Here is a 24,124-nt window from a genome sequence, read left to right as displayed (position 1 = left end):
TTTAAACAGAGAGATATTAGAAATTCCCTTCCTACCAATGTTTTTATCTTAAATTTAGCCCCGATTATTGTTTAATGTATAATTAATATCAATGTAGAGTTTGGTGCCAAAAAACAGTACTTGTTGTAAAAAAGAAAACAGTAGTTAAACATCAAATGTAGGGGTCATATTTGTCTGTTGGTGTGTCAAGTAAATGTGCTTCAAAGTGCCATACAGGTTGCGTGACTGGATCTGATCTCATAACAGTCCAAAGTGAAGTAACAACCAAACGTCCGCCTTGCTTGTACAAATGCTCATTGTTTAAATGTTCCATCTTACATTTTAAAATGTTTCTACTATCTGCCGCAAGTACAGAGTATGTCAAAAGATATATGGAGAAAAACATGCATAACGCAGTATTGTAATGACCTTTTCAAACAAAAGGAACTGGAGCCCAGATCTGTAGACTTCATCACATATCCTGAGGACCCAGAAGATCCTGCCCACTATATTCTGAGCTATTTGTTTGTATTTAATAAAAAACACAGTACATACAGAAGAACAAAGTGCCAAACTGAATGAGCACTGTAGAGCAGGGGTTCCCAACCTGAAGGTGAATATGAGGGCTTGTGAAATGTCAGATACAACAATGTAGGAAAGAAAAGCATTTTTCTGCTCCGTTAAATTATGTTTATTATTGGGAAATTTATTTTACTTTTTTTTGGGTGTAAAACACCAGATAGATTCACGTCTTTCAGGCTTGGAGGTGTTTAAATTAACCCATATGTGAAGGTAAAATGTGCTTGCAGCTCGAAGAAATTTGTAACTTTTCATGAGCGATCATTAATTGACTTTGTATCGTTTTAAAGCCAAAAAGGTTGGGAACCACTAGAGGACATCACAGTACATGAGGGAATACAACATTCTATTTAAAAAAGAATACTTAAAATCTCCTCTCTGAACTGATTTATCCTCACAGCTAGTGTCAGTAGTTTCCTCCAGTTGATTTTCCTTTCACCGACTTGTCATTACCATTCTTGCAGACTGTGAACTTAAATGTGCCATTTAGCGGATGATTTCATCCAAAGCTTCTCATAGTGCCATTAGTTCATATGTACAGAATTTTATCATAGGCGGCGAGAATCAAACCCTTAACACGCTCTTAAAGATAACAGGACTCTTTGTCCTCTTTTCTCTGAGCATCAGCCCATCGTGCCATATCAAACTGCTCTTCATTATAATTGTTTTTAATGAATCACCTCCTACACTCATATTCCAAAGTGCCTAGTCAGTCACACATAGCTCTCACTTTTATTTCCAGTACAATGAACAGATATCTTAAATGTGTAGTAAGTCATTTTCTGCAAAGAATGTACAGAGTGTTGTGTTTTGTTTTTTGTTGTTGTATGCTACGAAAAAAGGTTTTGCTCATTTATTGGTGAAATTATTTATGAGAAAAGAGTCCTGCTGTTTTTTCTTCTTCTTTTTAATCATGAGTTTGACAAGACTTAAGTAATAGCTCTACATCATTTTAGTTTTATTTGACCTGCTGGTTACAACTACCATCTATAAGTCTGTTACAATTCAGCACCAACGTCAGACACATAAACAGCTTCAAAACAATACATGTTCTAACAGTCAACACAAAAATGCTTTAATGTGACAGCTCTTGACAATCACAGTGTGTTGCCCATTTTTTTCTTTCTCTCTCTTTTGTTGTAAGCTAACAAACAATAACTATCCAGACGTAGAAATGATTTAAGATGAAATGCGAAATGTGAAACAATGTGTACAAGAGGATTTATCCACAACATTTACTCAAGATATTTATTTTTTTGTACTGTCATCTGAATGGATTATACGATTGTAGTATCTTAAAAAGATGAATTGACAATTATCGAACAGAAAAGGATGTACATTTATTTTCCATGAACCAGTGCCATGCCGTGAAATTACTCAATGTACAGTATACATGCTTTCTTATGTATAATTTAGTTGTATGCCTGATGTATTATTTCATTATTGATATCGACTCTCTTGTTGCTATTATAACTGATGAGATGTGTGGCACAATGTCTCATTTCTAATTTTAAAGAAAACAAAAAACACTCACAGGAAATTGCTGTCCAAAGAGGATATTGTGAGAGAGCAAAGATATAAACTCTAAAAAGCGAGATAAAAAATAAACACTACTGAAGAAGAGATGCATCGGATTTATGCATCTGCTTAGCTGCTTTTTGACAAAACAGTGTGTGACAAGATACTATCAAGGGAATTAGGATTAGGAAGGTATTAGAAGGTGGAACAACTGCGACAGATAAAACACAAAGTGTGTACGAGGGTGTGATAAAAGACACTCTGCTGCTGCTTACGTGTTCTATCACCAGCCGTCATTCTGAGTCTGAATCAGCTCAGATGGAAACGACCATGTCTCAAAGCTGTTACTGTCTGTGAAAAGAGGAGTAGAAAACTCCTTTCGTGACCATGTCTGTGCTGTATATTTGTTTGCCACAAGGTGGCAGCAAATCATTTTAGTTGGGGGGGGGAGTTAGACTGGCATTGATTTGCTTTTTGAGCCTTGTACTTTGAAGTTTTGATGAAATAGGTAGTGCTTAACATTGTTCACTTTTCACAGCGTTGATTTTTTTTATACAGAACTAAATCAACAAGCCTACAAGTTCGATTTTTCTTAATGAGGTCAAATGTGCCCCCTCTCGATCCCAAAATGTCCTTCACTTTAGTTTCAAAACAAAATGAACTATTTGAATTTCAAAATTTGCTGAGATATGAGGAAATATTGAGAATTGGGGGCACCTTTTAGTGACCGTTCATCTCTCCACAAACCACTTCTTACAGTTGGTTCAGTATTACGGAAGCACACTAATCTTTTTGTGTGAAAGAAAAACTCGACACATTTTCTGAAAGCAATAGTCTGACATTTTCGTAAATATGTTCATTCACTTTCTAGCTGAGGGTTTGGTGAGAAGATTAATACTACTTTAATGTCTGTACGCTAATAATGAAGCTACAGCCAGTTAGCTTAGCTTAGCACGAAGCCTGGAAGCAGGAGGAAGCAGCTAGCACCCCAATGTTCCCAGGCTCGTCATTTTATAGCCCTGTATTTTCTCCCGGATTACGGTAGTTTGGTTCAATTTGCATGGTAAACATTGTAAATTTGAGGATGTTGATTTCAAAGAGTATAACATCAGCTAGAATAAAAGCATTGCTGAGGAAACTTTGAAAGGTCTCCTTTGTTGTAATAAGGAGACATTGAGCTGGGGAACATCGTACCCTGGGGACATAGATAAGCTAGAAGTTATTGGCTAACTAATAGCTACCTTATCTTGACTAGGTAATTATAGAACAGCTGGCAAATATTTGGTGTATTTCCCAAAATGTCAGGCTATTCCTTTAAATGTAACTCTTCTCAGTGTGGCATATCTCTTTGTTTAGATGCCTTTCCTTTGGCGGTTGTGCGTGTTGAGCCAGTTTTATCAAGTGTGAGTTCAATTGATTGCCATTGAATTTTTGAATGTACCGATGTTACTCAGCTGCTCTTAAATGTCGCCTGCTATCAATTTGCCATGGTGTACAAATGATGTCTTTTCTTGATCATATACAATGCACTGTATATGTATATTTTCGGCACACAGGTGGACCTCTTGACGAAAACCTGTAATGTTTGTGACCGTGTTTTTGTATGTTTATGTAACTGTTTTCAGAGTGCGTGTGTGTGAGTGTGTGTGGAAGTTGGAGCAAGTGTATTCTGTACACGTGTACGTAATGACAAGCATTATTAATGAGGATATATGTAACTTAAATGTCAAAAGAATATCTATAAAGCCTCATCCATATGATGTTCTACCTGTGACAGTGTGTCATGTGTTACATGCGTTCTGGTGTCAAACATTTATGTCCCAGGTTGTGTAAATTTGACTGCAAAATAAATCTATCTGTGGTACATTGTTGCATTTCGAGATTGTTCTGTTTCTCTCAGCTGTCCCATCCATTAGAATGGACAGTGTACAGATTTGGCACTTTATGGATACACCATTACTTTGCTATCATAAGAGGAAATTATCTACAAACATTTATGGCTGAATTACATCTGTAAAAACTATTATTTTAATGTAAGGATTATGAACCGTACGACAGACCAACTTGCTGCTTCTCTTTCCTAATGTTATCCGAATCAAGATTCACATCAACATTCATGAACATCTTTCCCCAAGCATTGAATACCTCAAAAACCAAGCCTACAATGTGAGAACAGAGCAGTTAATAGGCTACTTCTCAAACCACATGTTTAGTTTATTACTATGCCCTACAAAGGCTGACCCTCATTAAATCCACAAGAACAAGTATATTCAGTGTAAAATAAATGACCATCAAAGTGCTTAATGAAACAGTCTAGTGCATTATTCATGGTTTGTGAACTAGAGATGCATCGATTCACCCAATATTGAACACAAAACCCAACACTGAGGTATTTTTTTGTGTTCATTTCTTCATTAATGAGTGCAGGTTTAACAGAAATGTTCAAGGCCTCATCACATTTCCCTGTTCTTGACAATCTATTGTAAAGGGTTGGTTTAAACATGTTACAGTCCTTCACCCTCAACAGAACTGGAAAAGTCCAACACAGAAATGTATCTGAAGACACTCTCACTATGTCAGTTAAAATGCTTCATCTTGTTACAGTACCTTTTTAAAGCCCCATTACCATGTAAATGCTTGGCAAAATGTTTTGTATAAATTTGGTATCTCCTGTAGTAAAAGAATTAGGATTATCACATCTGGCAACAGCATAAAAAATGACGATGCGATGAAGAAAAAAATCCAGCTCATGAATATTCACAAATACTGTGTTTCAAATGGTTTCAGATGGCTCATCAAAGCAGACAACACCTTGAAATAAGAAGTCTTGTAGGACATGACAAACCCAATAAATGGCAGCTTCACACACACACGCGCACACACGCACACACACACAAACGCACGCACACACAAACACAAACACACAAAGCTTTGAATACACTTTACTCAGGTCCCAGATCTTCATCATTTAAAACTTCTCTCTAAACCAGCAGGTGAATTTCTGCACAAAAAAAATCAATTAGCACATCAGTTAGCAGTTAGTCCATATCAGTCCTGCACATATGTTCAGCCTGCACCAAAATAGAGTAACTGCCTCTTTTATGTGCAGCACAAAACAATTAGACAGTCAAGCTCTTTTCAAATAATTTAGCCAAGTTCAAACATCCATTGTTTCCACAGCGGTGTCCTTATCAACATCTGTAAACCAACACTGTCTCCTACAAAATGACATTCCTATACGAACTGCACTCTCAATTACGATTTAAAAGATTACGGTCACAGTTTTAAACACGTGGTTAATGTTGTAAATTGGAGAAAAAAAAAAACACAAAACTACTTTATTAGGTTTAGTAGAAAAAAAATCTATCTCACTTTAAACTCGTCAAATACAGACAGTTGGTAAATGGCCCTCGGAACTGAAACAAAACAAAAGTTGTGTTTAGGCAACAAAAATACATGGATCACCATGGACTCATTTGAAAGTTATTTGCAATATGTCAAAAGCAAACGTAATCCACGGCCAACTCGAAACGTACTTCGTAAAGCTGTTTCTTTGTATGAGAACGTAACTTTTAGGAGACAGGACTGCTGCAAGCCATGTTAAATCATCTTACAACAAGTTCTCGGGCCAGCTCGGTCTCTACTGTGGACTGGACACCGTGTGTCACCACGACATCCTTACAAATGAAAGCACCAGTGTTCCTTTACTTTTTTGTAACTTTTGGTTGATACCATTTTTCGAAGAAACTGATTTAACTCAGAAATGTGTGATGTCATGGCTGCAGCTGACACTGATATGATGCATTTAATAGTGCAACATTTCCTCAGTCACTCTCCAGTGTTCATTACTCTCCTCCCACAGAGGGGTTGTTGAGTTATTGTCATTAGCAGGTTGAGGGCTGCCTCTAGTAGTTTGTTTGACATTCTCATGACAACTCTTCTCTTCTCTCATGGCTGGGATCTTAAAAATCAAACTGAAGAGACGTTTCCGCTAGAAGGAGGTCGCCTGAGCCCCCCGCGGGCTTGAACTGTTATCTGAGTGATGCTTCGCTTGGCCGGCATCAGATGATTTTGATTTCGACACTTCCACAGCCATCTCCGCAGCTCTGTTTGGACCTGCAGACAGACGCATGTATGCAGTCTAGTACCAGAGGCAGGAACCGATTTTGTTAAAGCCACTATGTGAACAATGTGCCCCGAGTGACAGTACCAGAAAAGACACTGTGGCAGATAATGTAGCAATACAAACTGGTAGAAATGTACAGCATGCTTGAATATTTGGAACTGTCCCCTATAGTCACTTACCTCTCCATTCATGAAACAGTAAAGCAGTGCCACCACAAAACCCTGCGACACAAGAGGCATGACATGTACACATATGATGTATGTATAGTCAGCCTTAAAGAGACGGTTCAAGGTATCTCTTGGATGTAAATTTCTCAGACACGATTATGTAAAAACTCATTTTTGGTCTGACTATAAGCTTGAACTCAAATCGTTCAGATCCTAAGATGTTCCCCAATTTTACACACCTCAAGTGACAAATAAGAAGACATTTCAAGGTATTAATATTTTTTTCTAGTCAATATGCTGTGACAAACAGATTACCATTTGTTATACAAATTCATGAGCCCATAAATATTGCCAACATCCCCGGTTAAAGTTTGGTCATTCCCCATCACTCTCTCCCTCTATTGGCCCTTTTCACAGCAGCCATTTTGACATGTCACAGCAGGGTAAACACAGGTGCAATTGATCGAGTTAATCAGTGTCCAATTATATTTAGAGTCACAGCTATTCAACTGAATCAGCATGCACAATACCATGGCCCTGGCCCACCTGGCACAGGGCCATAATTAATGTTATTAATTACCCCTGTGTTCACCCTGCTGTGGCATGCCAAAATGGCTTCTGTAAAATGGACCTGTAGTCATCTTCCTAAATTCAAACGTTGAATGAAGACATTTGTGATTTGTCTTTATATAGTTTTTAAGTCTGGACCTTTTTATTCTGATCCCTCTCTATTGCTTTATACCTGAAAGGATCCCAGGCCCAGCTCGATGTAGAGTCTGGCTGCCACTCCAGTGTTCTCGGGCAGGAAGGCGAATACTGTGTAGTGCATCCCAAACAGAGGGATGAGGAACAGTGTGGATTTAGCCAGCCTCCTGAAGGAAACGAATAACAAAGGAATGAAAGAAAGAAGAAAGCCTTGACAGCAGTCCAGGTAATGTTAAGGCACAACATCGGGCTAATCCACCATGGAAACACATTTTATCAATCAGCGATAAGACTTTCATGAACACATAATCTTCTGGCTGATTCACATAAGAGATTTCTGTTTTATTTGTGCTCTTTTTTTAGTTTAGTTATCTTTACACTTTGGGTAGGTGGGGCTCATTTTTGAAAAAGGTGACGCCAAATACTTTCATGCATCAATCAGGATTTAGCAACTTTGAATCAAAATGTAATGACAGTGTCCCAAAGAAGCAAATTAGCTGAGTTTTTGACTTTGATGGTTGCTTATAAATATTTCATGTTAAAGACAAATCATGAAGATTAGAACGTTTCCAGGAGCTTTAAATTAAGATGCATCATCTCAACAACAAAAATCTGAATATTTAGCAATAATAGCTTTTCACAGAAAAATTTCACTTTTATCAGTGTCAGTCTCATCAGTGTTGGTTTTAAATGCCAGAAAGCATTATTCCACCAAGTTTCATCAAAGGTAGAGCAGATGTGGCAGATATAAAATCCAACTGACCTTTAAAAGAACACGTCATCAGTGGAATAGATTTAAATGTCAAAATACAAAACCCTGATGCATTGTGCATCAAAGTCGAGTTCAAATCAGATTGATGATGACGTGCGAATGTTATGCTGTTTGTATGCTGCAAATATTTTCTTGTGATCTAAACTCTCAGTTGATCAATCATTGGTTAACCTATCCCCGATAGAGGTGTCTGCACATTGTGCACATCCGATTCAAAGCTTGAACAAGGACGTGACAAAAGTCGTCTGGATATTCTAAATAACAAAAATAGTCATTCTTATCAGACATAACATTTTGGCTGCTGGAAGATTAAAGTTGTTTTCTTTTAGGGTTGGAGTATTATCAGGCCTATAATAGGATTGTGTATGTCTTTTGTCGCACCGGAGACTTATGCCTTTGTGTTCATGTGTCTGAATCAGATTGAAGTTTGTAAGACAGAGACGAAGCTTTTGAAAGCGTGAAACATTGATTGAACTGGTGGAACAATCCTGTCGCACGGCGATGGAGGAAACATCTATTTCTGGCATCCGGGGCTATTTTTATGTGCTCCGTTCATTGTTAATTCAGCTGAGCTGGAATCTGAACCAACCAAATGTCAAAAGGAAGGAAGGATTCACTCAGGTAAAGAATGATTTCTGGGCACCAAGAGTAGATTCACAGATGAAGCATATTCGCTCTTCAACTGTGAGGAAGACTTCGGCACTTTATCAAGGGATTTCATTAATTCCCTCTTAGACGCTTCATAGAAACTGCCAATCGTTTCTGACACATCAGTTTCTTACTAAGATGTTTTACCTCAACACTGAACAATTGTTCCATAGTTCAAGAAGCACTGACACAACTTACGTTTGTCTCTAAGTATTGTATAAAGAAAAGGAGAGACAAATAATCTTATGCTCCTGTTTGACTTGACACATATTGCTTTTTCAATCTAAATGATAATCTTGCAAGTCAACAAAATGTACCAATAACACAACGTACTCTCAGCAGATAGCCAATGTCATTATCAAAGGCAGCCGTTACAGGAGGGATACACGTTAAGGTTATGGTCCAGTTGTGTCAGAAAGTCGTGACTCACATAAAGTGTCCGGTGTCATTGTTCCCGGCCATGGTTGAAGATTTAAGCTTTTGAACCAGGATCCGGATCACATTGATGAAGATGACAATGTTGATCTGGAAGAGATACATGCACAATTACAGAATCCAAACTTGCACAGACTGAGAGAAAAAATTATATTTTAAGCAAGAACCATCTTTTTTAAATTGGATAAAAAAAATTGCTGAGATATTAGCAATTGATGCTTCGTACATCCAAACAGATATTGTTTAATTATAGCTCCGCACCAGTGATTGTGTATGGTGTTTACGCAGCGTGTGGATGTAGTAAGAACAAAGAGTGTTTGGAGGCCAGCTAGTCTTTTCATTTAGCCTTTTCAAAACAAAAAGGCAAGGAATTAATGAAGTCTGCTCTAGCATAAACTACCGTCAGCATGCCTGGCTAACTGGTTTACTATAGAAGGCAATATGTTTAATTTCCTAGGATAGTGAATGCATGACCCACCCTGCTCTGCCTCTGTTTGGCTTAGTCTGATATTCATATATAACCTTAAACCAATCTCACTCCTCATACATAAAGATAGTCAACCCAACCAACGAAGGCAACAAATACAGTCAGAGGCAGAGGAGAACGAATCATGACTTTATCATCCAAGGGATAAAAATTGGCCAAGGAGCATTGCATTAGCTGGCTAGCTAATCAATATTGTATTTTGTTGCGTTTCCAATTCATTAGAAAAGAAACCGTAGCACATCACCTGCATGGTACTGTATTTCTCCACTGAGTGGAAGCTGGTCTTGGATGCTACCGTCCTGATCCTGCTCTTTATTGGATTCTAAAAGTGAAACATACCCTAACTTCTGCTTCTCCAAGTATGTCAGCTATGTTAGAGTGACATAAGGAACAATGTATGATTAGACTTTTATCAAAATCGTTTTTTTTGCACGATATCAAGTATGTAGCCACCTTTTGCAAGGTTCTCGGTTTAAAACAGATCAGCTAGAAACATTAAAAAGTCAGCAGGAGTGAAATGAAGGGCTCAACAATCCTATGAATTTTAAATGTAACACTTTCCACTCACCAGCAGCGAGGCTGTTATTGGTCCTTTAATAATCCACCAAATAGCAACATTGTCTGTGTCGTCCCAGCAACTGCAATTAAAGCCAATTTCAATGAATTAAATGAATTATGAGAATTTATAAGCTGCTTTGGTGCATATTGTGTAATAAATCGTACCCTTTGTCATCATAGAAGAATCTGGTCAACACCCAAAGTATGAGAACTGTTGATGGGAGCCCTGCAACGTAAGAGCAGAGATTAATTATTGATACGCTGGATATGTGTCAAGTAAAATTAATCAAATGCTCAATCCCCAACTCGCATATGTAATGCATTTTTAATGAAAATGTTGTTAGGCATATAACACATTGTGTATTAAATGTATCTCTCTCCCAATTACATCTCCATGCCAGAAGAAAAAACAGACACAGGATAAAAGCAGAAGAGAGTGGGTGCAAACCGGAAAGATGCTGATAAGACACATTAGAGCCACTGAGTGAGCGGCAAAAAAAAACAACCACACCCCGGTTTGCTTGTCAGGTTGTAAAAACACAGATACTCAGGACGGAGATATTTAGGACCAGATTTAGCTTGGCAACAAGTGCATAATTTAATGTTTAAATCAGGTTTAATGTGTTTTGTTGGTTTATATGTCATGCATTATCATAACTATAACCACTTCCTCTAACAATAAGCAGACTTTAGTACAGAAAGCCCAGCATGGCCTTTTAGAAATTTTGTTTTGTCGGTTATGTTGGCTACAAATGTCGGGCACTCTTGCTCCTCACTAAGAAATTCAGCATCCTCACAACATCAAACGGGTAAGCTGCTGTTTCTCACCTTCACTGTTGCACTAAACACAACTGGTCAGGCTGTAGAATTGTACTGTTACATTTTGGTAACAGGACCGAAGTGATACAGTCTGTGGAATATCACTAGAAGCACCTGAGAGTACGGGCTTGAACAAGGAAGATATACAGCAAACAGATAGGGATATCAGACCATAGAAATCAGTTGACTGAACAAAACAGGATAACACAAAGGGACAGCACTCAAAATATCCAGCTCAGTGAAGTAAAAGATAAGGGAGGGGAAACAAAGGGAGCGGCGAGGAAAAAAGAGAAGCCGCAATCGCTGCTCAGGAACAGCTATTGTGTAAATAAATATTGTCTGGAAATAGATTTCCAACCACTCAAATGTGACTGTGTAGTGAAATCACAAGACAGACCAACAACCTTCCAGTATCATTCAATGCAATACAGCAACACCACAAAAACAGGCTCAGGAATGAGCAGCTGAATCACTACCTCTCTTACACAGACTCAAGTGTCTATAAGTTTCACAAAGACTGTAGTGTGTTTTTGTGGGACGACTTCATCAGGTTATGTGAAGATTGTGTGTATACATTCAATCGTCACTTGTTCGTCCGTTATGGGCTTGAACGTCCTCAGACGACCTGGTCGCTCATCTCTACTGTACTCACCCCATCCAATCAGGATGTACCACCAGAAGTACTTCCTCTGAGAGACGAAGGTCAGGGCCAGCAGAGTCTGCAGATACATTCCCTCCACCAGCAACCAGAAGTAATTGGCCAGGATGCTGAACTGGAAGAACGCCACGGCTGACTTGCAGGCTGTCTAGAGGGGAAACCGTGAAACAAAGTTACTACAACCGGATGTGTCATTATCTAATATGAGGCAGTTCAGTAAAATATTAAAGTCGTTTAAATGCTGTCAGTAGAGCAAGGCAGTAATAACATAATAATGTCCTGATGGGGTTGTTCTGTTGGTTATAGATTGATTATATAATAGGTTTTTCTGTGTGAACATCAATTTTCACTACAATGCTATAAACATACCTGCTGTGTAAACTGTTTTGCTCATAAAATTCACTAATCTTGCCGACTACTAAAGGAATTTTGCTGCAAAACGACAGCTACCATTCATCAAGTGTCTTCCCGTCTGTCCTGACATTTCTCTTTTCATTGTTAATTCAAATAGACAGCAGATGTGGGAATCTGCTTTATGGTGGGATAATTATAGGCTGATAAGCGTGCTCACTGTGGACACGGAGCAGTGGTCCAGGGTCTCGTCAGCAAACAGCACGGTGTCCTTAATGAAAACAGCGCTGGCTCTCAGGACGAAGGAGGAGAACAGGTTGACGTGGATGTAGTTTCTAGTGCAGCGGAACTTCCTGAAAGAGGCACAAATACACGTGTACACCAACAGTCCTACTAATAGATTCCCAATCCTCTAACAAAGGCTTTACTGGGGCCTTTATTGATCTGACAGTCAATCATGTGAATAGCTATTTTAAAATAGCTATTTAATTCTTGCTCACCGCCCTTCTTAACACTGAACTACATAAATGGCTGGTGAGTGAGCATCCTAGCTGTTGTCCCTTTTATTGCCCTTATTGTTCAGGGACATTGTGTGCTGCTCTGGTCTTACCTGAAGGCAGTGAACACCACAATGGCTGTGATGAGGGAAATGAGCGAGGTTGCATAGCCCACAGTGTAAACCTGTCTGAACGTGTGGAGGTAACTCGTCTGCAGAGAGATAAAATTGTGATGCTGTCAAATGTACGAATGGGAAATAACTCGATGACTGAAATGTCACACGAAATGTCTGAAACAGTGGCTCTGACGGAGGTGCAGTGGTACAGTACATATATTTAGTTACATTGCAGTTTTATAATATAAAATATGATCAACAAATAAAATAATATATATTATCATGAGGGATAATAAGGGGGGGGATTCACAAGATAACAATGGATAAACTAGATACAAATTAGCCCCATGTTTAACAGCTGCAGCATTAAAATCACAGTAATTATAATCATAAAACATTTGAGTACTGCTTCCTCTACTGCAGGATAGAATATAATCAATAAATAAAACGGATGAAAAGTTTAATACAGATACAAAGAGACATCAAAGTTTTAAACCTTTAACTTTGCTGTAGCTTGTCTTAGAGAATTATATCAAACACATTTGACTGTTGTCTAAGCTGTTTACATGTATTCTTGGAACAAAAGTATCACAAGTGCGTGTTGTCTTTGCACTCAACCTAGAAAGAGGTCTGAACTGAAAAGGAAAAACGCGAGGGAGGAAGAGCAAAGAGGAAGCAGATGAATAATTAACTGATTGGCATGATTACAGCACCGTGTGTTACCTCAGATTCAGGCTCGCTGTCGTCGCTGAAAGCGCAGGCCTCGTCGTAGGGGGGATACATTTCTGACCAGCCGTGGACCGTACAGTTCCTGTAAACATACCCTGATGCGGGAGCAGACAGAAGGGGGGCGTGAAGGGATTCATCCACTGCAAAGATTTTCACAACACATCATACAACCTATTCAGAAGCTCAACCAATTTGTTATTGTTCTTCTTAACCTTCTCTATGGCTTAATTTTGTCTGAACTACTTGGAATGTAGTTTAAATGAATTGTGCCGTGAAATTGTGCTGAAAATAGTTTCAAATGCAAGTGGTCAGTGGCCAAAAGTAACTAAGTACATTTACGCATGTACTGTACTTTTAAAAGTACTTGTACTGTACTTGAGTAATCCTGTTTTATGCAACTTATACTTGGAATGTTGATCAGTGGAAAAGGTCAATAAATCAATTCCTTTTCTGTTTTCTTTTCAGTCAATTGACTGGACACAATGAATACACATTGGATATCAGGAATAATGTATCTTGTTAGATTAGTAAAGCACTTTGACTTGTAATGACAGTCTTTATTGTCCAAGAGAGAAATTTGTTTTCACAGCCACAACATATTCCACACAGAAGCATACAGATAGCCACACTGCTGTATTCTGTGTTGCAGAATGGCTATTCTTTACTTAAGTAAAGGATATGAATAATTATTTAAAACATCTTAAAAACAAAAAGATTTCACTGCTTCAAATTTATTTTCCATTTTTGAGCTTAAGAAATGGTATTGTGAATTAGCGAAGTATCTCATATTCTAAATAATGTATTACATCGTTACAAGTTGTAATTCCTGTGCACATTTGGACTGCTACACTTGATATTTCCTCTCTTGCACCATTTCACTCCATTAGTGCTTTCAGTCAGAAACGTCCAATTGGAAACAGCAGGAGTCGGGAGGAGATTGTGAGCTGGATCGCTCCCTGCACTGCTGTGTCGTAGGATTGTACATGTGTGCCAGATATGCAGGCTTTAGCTGGACTGTTTGAACAAAGGCACACAAACATGCATGGCAGTAGTGGGTTTATTTTCTCTATTCCTTGAGCAAACAGGAAATAAAGCTGGAAACTACACTGCTGAAAGCAAAGACTCTGGTCTGTCTGAGTGATCTGCAATTCAGATCATCATGAGCCATGATTTCCATGGAAGAAGGGAAATCACATTATTCCTTAATGTTCCTGACCTTTCCTCCGTTAATGATGTATCATAATGTCAATTATTTCAAGATGACTGAGTACAAACTGTCCGACATCTTTGTCTTTAGACTGGAAGACAAGGTTTCCCATATTTAAATCTAATTGACTAGCTGTCCTTTAAACACTAATTTACAGATCCACATAATTAATAATTGATTGTACTTATTACTGTTTCAAAAAGGATAATCACTCTAAATATAAAACCTCTCGACAACACTTTTATTCTCATGACTATGTTATTCAGAATATGTCTCTCTTGGTGTCATTGGCACCGTCTTTCTGGAAACACAAATCCTTCAACAGCCCAAGAGGAAGTCTGACTGTCAAATATGAACTCTGCAGACAAGATTCCAAGTCTTGTCTCCCTCCAGAAACATCCCAGAGCATATATATATACTTGCCAACAAACATACATGAATAATTCATTGTGCTCCTTCATCAGTGCGACTCCAGCCTGCATTTGCGCAGCAGATTATACAGAACGGATAATTATACTTCGCTGTGGAGCATTGGGACTTCTACGCTAAGTTTTTTTTATTTTAACTACGCTATTACGTGACTGAAATTGAGTTATTCTTTTCTGTGTTTGTTGAGATTGTGATTAACATAGAAACCGACCTTGATTGCTGGAGAAATGCTGGAAGACCTCAGAGCAGGATTTGTTGACTACCTGCCCAACTTCAGCTGTCAGCCAGCAGCCGATCTCATCCCACTCTGTGTTACATCCTACGAACACAGGCAGAGGGAGGAGCAGGGTCGGTCAGTAAGAATGATTCATAATAATAATAGTGATAAACTGCATTTGTACAGCAAAGCAGACATCCTCATGCCTTCAGGCTCTGTTTAGGGTAACATTACTTGCCCAAGCTACATACATACCTGTGTCAAGAAACTCAATTTCACTATATACAAAGAATGATAATGCATCAATTGGAATTCCGATGAACTTTTGTACTTTTTGTGTTTTCCTCCCAGCAGCTCTGCTTCTTCATAGCAGCCAGTGGTGGTGAAAAAAAATATAAATTAACAATGATAATTGCCATACATGTATGCATTTGCATAATATATTGTTTTGCTTCTTTCATATCTTAATTCCTGCAAAGTGCTTCCTTTCAGTCCTGTGTCTTCACATTAATATCACTTGAGTGGTTCTGTCTGCTGAACTGAAACTATCACTCACCTTTCTTCAGAAGTGAACATGGCAACAGGAAAACTACATCTAATTCCCTCAGTTCTTCAGGGCCCAGACTGTGAAGCCTCTGGGAAGTTTATTCTGTTGTGAAACACTTTTCTGTTTTCTGAAATGTTGTGTTGTCTGTGGATTGCAATGTTGACATTTGTTCCACCACTTTGGTTCCTGATATAAATATTTCGACAACAATTTTATGGATTGCTATGAATTTTTGTACAGTCAAGGTTCCCAGAGGATGAACCCGAAAGACTTGACAAAGGTTGACAATTTTCTGGTTGTGGTTTTGAGTGAAATCTCTTGAGAACTATTTGATGGATTGCCATGAAATGTGTTTCAGAGTCAGACATTCACATCTCCCTCAGGAGATTCCCATCAGCCTCAGCTGTACTTTGTGTTTTGTGCTATTTAGTCTGACTCACAGGATGTAGTCTGGCGGTATAAGTCAGCAGCGTTTATTTCTTCGATACCAGAATGATGTGTGGAGTCAGACCTTTCTTTTGCGCTGACATAGTGCTGAGGAAATAGGTCTGGCTATGTGAGACTAAGTGCTATTTAATAAATGTTAGCAGGAAGCTAAACTAAGAAACAATATAGGCCTACTGCTAAACATCAACATGTTGCATTTTAACATGCTGATGTTACCATTTGGCAAGTACAGCCTCACAGAGTTGCTGTGGCATGGCTGCACATATTCTGGTTTTGCACACCAGGACAACCCCTGGATGATCAAAAGAATAGTTTCCGCTCATAATAAGGAGGAACCAGTTCATGCATTCACGACATAAGCCGCTTAAAAAGACATAAGAAGATTCAGAACTATATGTGCATTAGTCAAATGCTCCAGCTTCTTTCATCGTTCCTGCCTTACATGCTCTACGCATGATGAGTTTCTCATAGCATCACAGACTCCCTGCTGCTACATTTAATTGAGAGGACGCTTGGAATATTTCAGCCCACCTCTGGTCTTTTATCGGCGCAAATCCAAACCAACCACCGTGACTACAGTGCAGGGGATCTGATCACTAAGTCACATAGGAGGATATTTCTACTAATGAACTAATAAATCTATACAGCTGACAAGTCTTATCCACAGTCCTTGCTTTGTTTCTGTAAATGGACATGTGGTAAAAGCATTTGCTTAATGTTACCCGCACCCCAGTTTTTCCATCTACTATCCTACATTTCCCAGATTCTCAATAAGCTTGGCATTACTCACCGGTATATAATGGACTAATTCACATATTAATTAATTAAATTGAACTCCTCCGGCGCTATAAGTTTAAAGCAACATAAAAGTGTTTCAGATTTCTGACTGAAACTTAAAGTCTTACTGCGTGTAAAACTATGATTGTTAATCTTCTCACAGAAAGACGTCGGGGAACCACCTCTTTGTGCTGTCATTTATTTAACCATATGCAATTATCCATACATTTTGATTGGTGGCAAAGGTTTAATGGAATCAAAGCACAGTTAATAATAATGCCACGTACTCCAATATTATTATTGAAATGCCATCACTCATCTACTGGAAGGTAATTTAACCGTCAAGATTTCTATTTTAACAAGACTAAAGTTTGCAGCGACGCTAGCAGGTCATGAACTAAAGAGATATACACTGAGAAGATGTAACAACACGATTTGGGTGATAAGACCTTGAACCTGTTCTTTAATTATGTTATCATCGAAAACTAATCAAAATTTAAAAACTGATCACAACTAAGAGTCCAGGTAATTTGAGCAATCCACAGGGTGTTGACATTAATCCGAGACAGAGCAGTGAATTACAGGCAGCAATCTGTCTGGCTGAAATATAAATGTTCTCTCTGTACCTTATTTCATTTGAACAAAGCCAGCGTATCTAATCCATTAGCCACTCTATCTCCTGTGTGTCCTTATCTCAAAAAAAACAACCTGCATCCAATCAGGTAGTCTCACGAAAGCAATGTCATCGCCAACGTCACTCTGGGAAGCGATAGGATGCAGTTATTCACGGAGCACCTGTGTTGTCAGGCTGAGTCAGACTGATATTGCTGAAGCCGAGGACCCAGGAGGGGCAGAGGGACTGTGTCAAAATGCAAATGTCTTTTCATTCATTGTAAGCTCAATGAGTTGTTGCTTCTGGAGTGGTGTTATAAAATGTGGGGCTTTAACACAGCAGGTGGCTCTAGCACACCACCACACACGCCACAACCTTGCGTTTTACTTTACACTGCTTTCTTTACAGGATTTTGTGTTATTTATTAATTTACTTGATACTGTTAATCTGTGTGTGCATTGCCTTTCGCTCACCTGTAATAAATGAATCATTTGTGGCATTAGTTTTTATGAACCATGTATGCTCTGATGAAGGTCCTTTTAGACCGAAAGTGTTTTCTGCTTATTTAAGTGTGCGGATATCTATTCTACCAGTTTGAGCTTTTTTTAATACCTCCATCAAAGATATGTATTATATGTTAAATGTTTGTTTGCACTGTAGATGAGTGCATTTGATTTTTCTTATTGATAATTATACTTCAATCAGGAGAGACTTCATTAGAGTGAAACAATAATTAATTACACAGACATGGTAAAATGAATAGTGAAGAGTCTTTGGTGATTGGACTCCATGGTGATGTAGTATATTAAAAGAAGGTAGTTGTGCTGTGATTAGATCGAGAATATTCCCCCTGGAGTCTATACACTGGTGGTGGTGATGAAGGGAGTTGATGAAGATCCAATGATGGGATGAATGGCAGGACTGAGCACTGGATATGATGGAGACTGGAGGTGAATGGGGTGGAGGAGGGTTGCATCGGTTCATACTGCAATGACAACTGACAGCAGAAGAGAGGAGAGCAGTTTTGACATGTTTACAGCAACTATGTGATTGGCTTAAGGAAACCGTGGCCGAATCTGGTTGGTTGAAGTAAAATTGAACGCCAACAATCAGCTGATAGAGTAGAAGCCGCAGAGACAGAGGGAAGGAGAGATTTGTGAATGTGTATCAATGGAGGCCTATTCAGTCCCATTGTATTAATACCAAAGCAGCTGTAACTCCAGTATGGTGCTGATAAAGTGAACTTAAGCTCATTATGATGACATTTACAGTTTAAGAGATATTGTTAGTTTTATATCACATTAGAATCTATGGAGATGCATTGTATTTATAACTGAGCACCTGTATACAGTAAAAACTCAAATGATGTTTCAAAATACTCTGTATCATATGATTAACTGTACTAAAAGCTCCAATCATTCCCACTGCATCCAAAACTCAGACAACATATTCAGGTGTTTCAGTGTTTGTATGATGAGAAAAGTCATCCACCACTTCGAACAATAATTTATTGGACCCATCCCTCATGTATATGGGTTCAGTAGAGGCCTGCCCAAACTCTGCCAGAAGAGAACAACTGAACAGCTTCACTCTGCACACAAATGTCTTCTTGTTCCACTTTGTCTCAGGAAACACCACGGATGTATGCAATGTCATATATTAGAAAATGAATTATTTGTCTGACGGAGCCAGATCAGCGTGAAATTAAAGTATAAAATATTTACAACTATTCGGGGACCACCTGAGGCTCTGGGGAGCTTGTGACCTCAAAGACAATATTTACAGAAGCCATTCAGAAGGGTTATGACAGAAAAAACACATGCATAATCCATCAGTTCCTGGACCAATTTCACCGGCTTACTGGGAAACTTGAACTGAAATACACCTATGCTAGGTAACAGGAGGTCTAGCACTAGGACCCAGGCAAGGGGCAGAGTCTCACCTGGGCCTTTCTTCCTGCACTGAGACACACCTGAGAGAGAGGCCTGCCTTTGTTTGGTGTTTGATTTTGTAAGCTTCCCTTTTAGTAAAATGTTTAAAAGGATGATTTTAATAATGAAACTGAACTATGAGATATTTCTTCTAGCTCATAGTGTTCAATTAAACAGTTGTTAAATAATTGTGTTATTTCTTAGATTCTTCATGTTTTGTGAGGGACTAACACTTGGCGTGATCGCTTAGGCACATCAGCCAAGAAACAATACACAAGCAGAACAGAGATGTTTTAAATAGGTTTTAGTCCCTTTAATACAATATTAACATATAGTTCTTAACAGATATAGATTCCAGTCACCTGCATGTCTCGACTGGGGAAGGGGACCGTTTTTTTCAGTCAATTAATTACTTTTACATTGCATATGTCTCGTAAAATGTTTCTTCTGAAGTTTCTTTGTGCTCCTGTTTCTTTTAGTTGTTAAAGATACTATGGAGCCAACTACTGTTTTGTCCGTTGTTTATTCAATTTTATTGTGCGTTCAACAAATCCATTGAAAGGGTGGTAGAGTAGCCATCTTGCATGTGTGCGTTATTGTGAGTCACCTGAACTTGCTGTGAGCAGGTACGTGTCAGTGTTGTAGAATAACTTTGATTTGGTTTGAATTCATTCGTGTGCAGTGGTTAATTCATAATTTCCCCAAATATTTTGTGATAACTTCCTGTTTCTATGCATAACTCTACACTAACCTCCCTGGTAGTGCCTTATAGCCCCACATTGTTTGTTTTGGCCTTCTTTTGTGCATTGTCCATTAAATCTATAGCAGTCTCTTGCTCCAGTTTATGCATGGGTCTTAAGTATAGATTTATCATCTGGTTAAATATAAAAGGCAAAATATCTGCTGTAAAAGATTGCTTCCTGTCTTATTGAGTGTTAACTTGAAATGGTGGTGTGGCCACACTAAGCCTTGTTAAATATAAAGATGCATTTTTTTTTTCTCATCCACACTAAGCCATAATTAATCACATAAAAAAACAGCTTTTCAAACAGCCCCCCTGTCAAGTGCATCTTGTTGAAATCCATTGTGGGTAAAACAATTAAGATTGGCAGTGAAGTACAGGCTTGAAAATAAAGGATGTGGTTACAAGCTCGCAGTTCACGATCTGTTGGCGTTTAAATGAGGTACATCGTCTTTATACAGTGACTACATAACTGTGCTAAAGTAATTGGAATCAAGGATTAAGAGATTTCATTTTCCAATATTGTAGTTTCCTAATGCCAGAATTGGATGTTTGCCTCTGAATTTTTGATTTGGTGAGAAGGGAAAAGCGTATCGTAGGTGGGAGGATCGTCTTCAGGTTTGGGTGTAATCCTAATAGAAAAACACAATCATCTATTGAAGAGAGGAAACTGCTTCTAAATAGTATTACAGATTTCACGGCAGAGACGGCACATTTGCGGCAGTACAGACCCAGCTGCAGAGGTAAAGACACTTGAGAGGTGACCGTAAACCTGATTTACTTACTGAATTTCAGTCGTTGCTTTATAAAAAAATATCTGGCAGCAGACTGCAACAAAGCAGCAGATTAATTAATTCAAGAAAATTGAAGCTTCATCGAGAAGATCTGATGTTAAGGTGGCGGAAGAAGGGGGACAAAGGGCAACAGACACCATCCCCATCATTTACTTAGTGTGGCATTATTTGCCATCAATTCATGCCCGAATCACACACAGTGCACACAGGCAGCATCTGTAGTAGAAGGTAGAGTGGCCAGGATGACAAATAGTCAGCTTATCCTGACACAATGACAGTATGTGGGCTCACATAGAAAATAAATAATACATGTGGGTGTTTTGAATTGCAGCCTATGCCGGTTAGTTTTGGGTGTTTTTCTCCCAATTTGTCACTTGACATGAGCAATATTTGTAATGAGGAAGGTGTTGGATGAGAGTAAAAATGCTGATTTACCATCTACTCTGCCAGAAATGAAGAAGATAGTGATGATTCAGCTGTTTAGCTATGTGGGCCTGTGGGTCTGTTGATCAGACACGTCAGCTGGTCAAACGCTGAGACAGCTATGAATTGCCAAAAAATGTGCTAAAAAAGATTCATGTTATACCTCACTTAAAACCCCAAATGTGAACCTCTTGGTGGTGCTAGAGGACGTCAGGGAATCACTAAAGTCACAAGAATTCATCCACTTAGCACCAAATTTCATGACACTCTACTCAGCGGTGGAGTTATGTCAGTCTGGACCAAAGTGGTGGAGACCTACATCAAACCAAATGTGTCCAAGGAAGACGACAGTAAGTGGCTGAGTTTTGGTCAATAGCAACACGTTTCACAGCAGCATGCAACATATGACGTCTAATTGGTTCCATTACCACCAGCAGTCAGTCACTGATGTCTTCACAAAGGTGAAATTTCAACTCTACATGACTCTCCAGCTCTGCATGACTACATGTCACCTGCGTGGTCGGCATCACACTGATGGACACACAAACACACACAGCCACTTCGACAGTGAAATTCATCAGCAGACATGTATCTGCATAATGAGCAGCCGAGGACAGCTTTGCACCAAAGGGTTCAGAGTCATCAGTAGTAATTAAGATCAAAGTAGCACGGAAATGTTAAAGTTCATTACTCTAGCGGAGGGGAGTTGCCGGGGTGTTGATGGTCTGGGGCAGTTTCTGACGAAGTGGAGAAGAGCGTGGCTTTCAGTGACACGGTTCAACATGGAGACACGCAGTGCAGCCCTCTGGGAGACTCCAGGTTCATTAGTGTACAATGAAGTCAACGAGTCAGATTGGAAGGACAAACGAGTGAGGCCTCACCAGGAGGAACAGCAGGTGCTAGTGTGGTTATTAGATCAGTAGGATGAAGAGTACATGGTGTAATAACGCGTGTTCATGCACATCTCAGATTAGAGTCAGTCTCTGCAGTGTGCCTTTAAAACACACAATATATGGCCATATATTAACAAATGTGTGTTGTGTTGTACCTGTAAAAATTGCGGTCTTGCTGTGTCTTTTTATAGCAAGTCTTCTCTGCTATTCCTATTGCATTTAAAGGCAGTTAGCCTTTCACCGCCCACTGATCCACCGCACATACACCAGTGCTGTATGTAAAACTTTGCTCCTGCCATGCAAATACATAAATCTATATGTAGGCAATAGACAAACAATAGATTTAGACTGTTTTTTGGTAATTGTCATTTATAAAGTGATTGTGGTCATAAGCCCTGAAGCAATTTGTTGTTAAATCGGTTTTGATCAACATGAATTCATCTTTTTAGACATTTTTCAAGCAAACATTTTTTAAATTCAGCTGGTTCCAGCTTGCCAAATGTAACTATTTTATTATTTTCTGTTACATGAATGATGGTAACCTTCATATTTGGGGGTTTGGAACAGTTTGAAGACATTACTTTGGGCTCTGAAAGATTTTGATGGACATTTTTCACTTTTTTAGAGATTACATCATTAGTTGCAGCCCTACTGTCTCTTAACATAAATCCAGGTAAAATGCAGATAAATAAACATAAAAAACGTTGTAATTGAAGTGCTATAGAAAGTCAAAGACAACTGGGCTTTTTGTCAAAGACTTCTACATTGTGACTGCATCTCATGAATTGAGCTGCAAACTTTTCTCACAATGCTGAATCAACAGCAACAAACTGGCAGACAATATAACATCCTACAGAACGTTTAACCCACATACATCTCCTTCCTGTGTGTTTATAATGTGCTGTTTTTTGCCCACCCTGTTTTTTAGTTTAGCCCACATGCCTGTCTATTAAAAAATCTCCCGCATGCATTGCACCAAGTTCTTCCCAGCAGCAGCGGCAGCAGCAGCGGCAGCATCACACATGAACTCACCGCTGTGGTCGGTCTGGTTTTGCGCTTCGCTCCTCCTCGTCTGGCGGCAAACCTCCCGAGCCCTCAGGTGCTGAGAGATAATGGCGCAGTCCGGATGAATTGCTTCAGCCTGAAAATACGACACAACTTAAGTTATCTACAGTGGCTTAACGCAAACACGTGCACCTCAAGTCGATGCTCTTTGCTAGCTGTGAGTGAGTGGGTGCCGCGATTAAAAAAGACATTATCAACAGACACACCTCTTTGGATTCAAAACTTCTTCTTTTTGTGTTACCGATGCAGGTTTCAATAAATAAGTTTTATATTCCACCTGTAAAACCCTCTCAGAAGATGCCCACATTTGTCAAAGTCAAAAATAAATATAAACCTTTTTTAATTTCCCTGCTAATAAAGCTCTTAATGTTTTAATTTTGCCCCCAAAACAAGACATAATTGATAAGAAAGACAGCTTCTGCACGCCATCTCTCTGATGCCTTGTCCGTGTTTTCCCTGTTGATTTTTTTTTTGTCGCTGATTGATACCAGACAGGTGATGATGGATGCAGGTCGCGAGCCTCGATACAAATGTCCTCATTAAGCCGCTGGAGGTAATTTAGTGTCAGTGTGCTCCAAAGAGCCGGAAAAGGACAGAGGATAATAAAGGTAATAGCGTTGCAATAAATGTCATTAGTCTCTAATTAAGTAGCTTTTCTAATTAGTAGGTTAAAATGCAGCAGAAAGTGACAACTTCTGCTGCACTTTTCATTACTTCTTGAATGAGAATGTGTCCCAGATAGGAAAAATGCATAAATGATAAAATAATTAACACTCACTATAGGCCTATACCACAGATGGAGATACAAGATGAGGAGCATGAAGGTCTCCTGTCGTCCCGGCAGCGCCTTAAAATACACTTCCATTTTCTTATCTGCCTTCTTCATATCCCTCAT

General features: G+C 38.9%; 1 protein-coding gene across 1 annotated transcript; it reads right to left on the bottom strand.

The window, feature by feature from the left end:
- Window positions 1-6,045: 6,045 nt before the first annotated feature.
- On the bottom strand, window positions 6,046-24,124 carry LOC306706032 (vasoactive intestinal polypeptide receptor 1-like; the record flags this gene model as incomplete). Its single annotated transcript, XM_079172943.1, has 13 exons — window positions 6,046-6,192; window positions 6,382-6,423; window positions 7,112-7,241; window positions 8,925-9,019; window positions 9,985-10,054; window positions 10,140-10,200; window positions 11,446-11,599; window positions 12,023-12,155; window positions 12,413-12,510; window positions 13,139-13,239; window positions 14,992-15,099; window positions 23,197-23,305; window positions 24,008-24,124. 13 exons carry the CDS (start codon window positions 24,122-24,124, stop codon window positions 6,046-6,048), a joined length of 1,365 nt encoding a protein of 454 aa, XP_079029069.1.

This window comes from Pholis gunnellus (genome assembly GCF_910591455.1).
Source record: "Pholis gunnellus genome assembly, chromosome: 14".
NCBI classification, from domain to species: Eukaryota; Metazoa; Chordata; class Actinopteri; order Perciformes; family Pholidae; genus Pholis; species Pholis gunnellus.
Note: the sequence above shows the minus strand (reverse complement) of the source record. Positions and strands in the feature narration are given on the sequence as shown.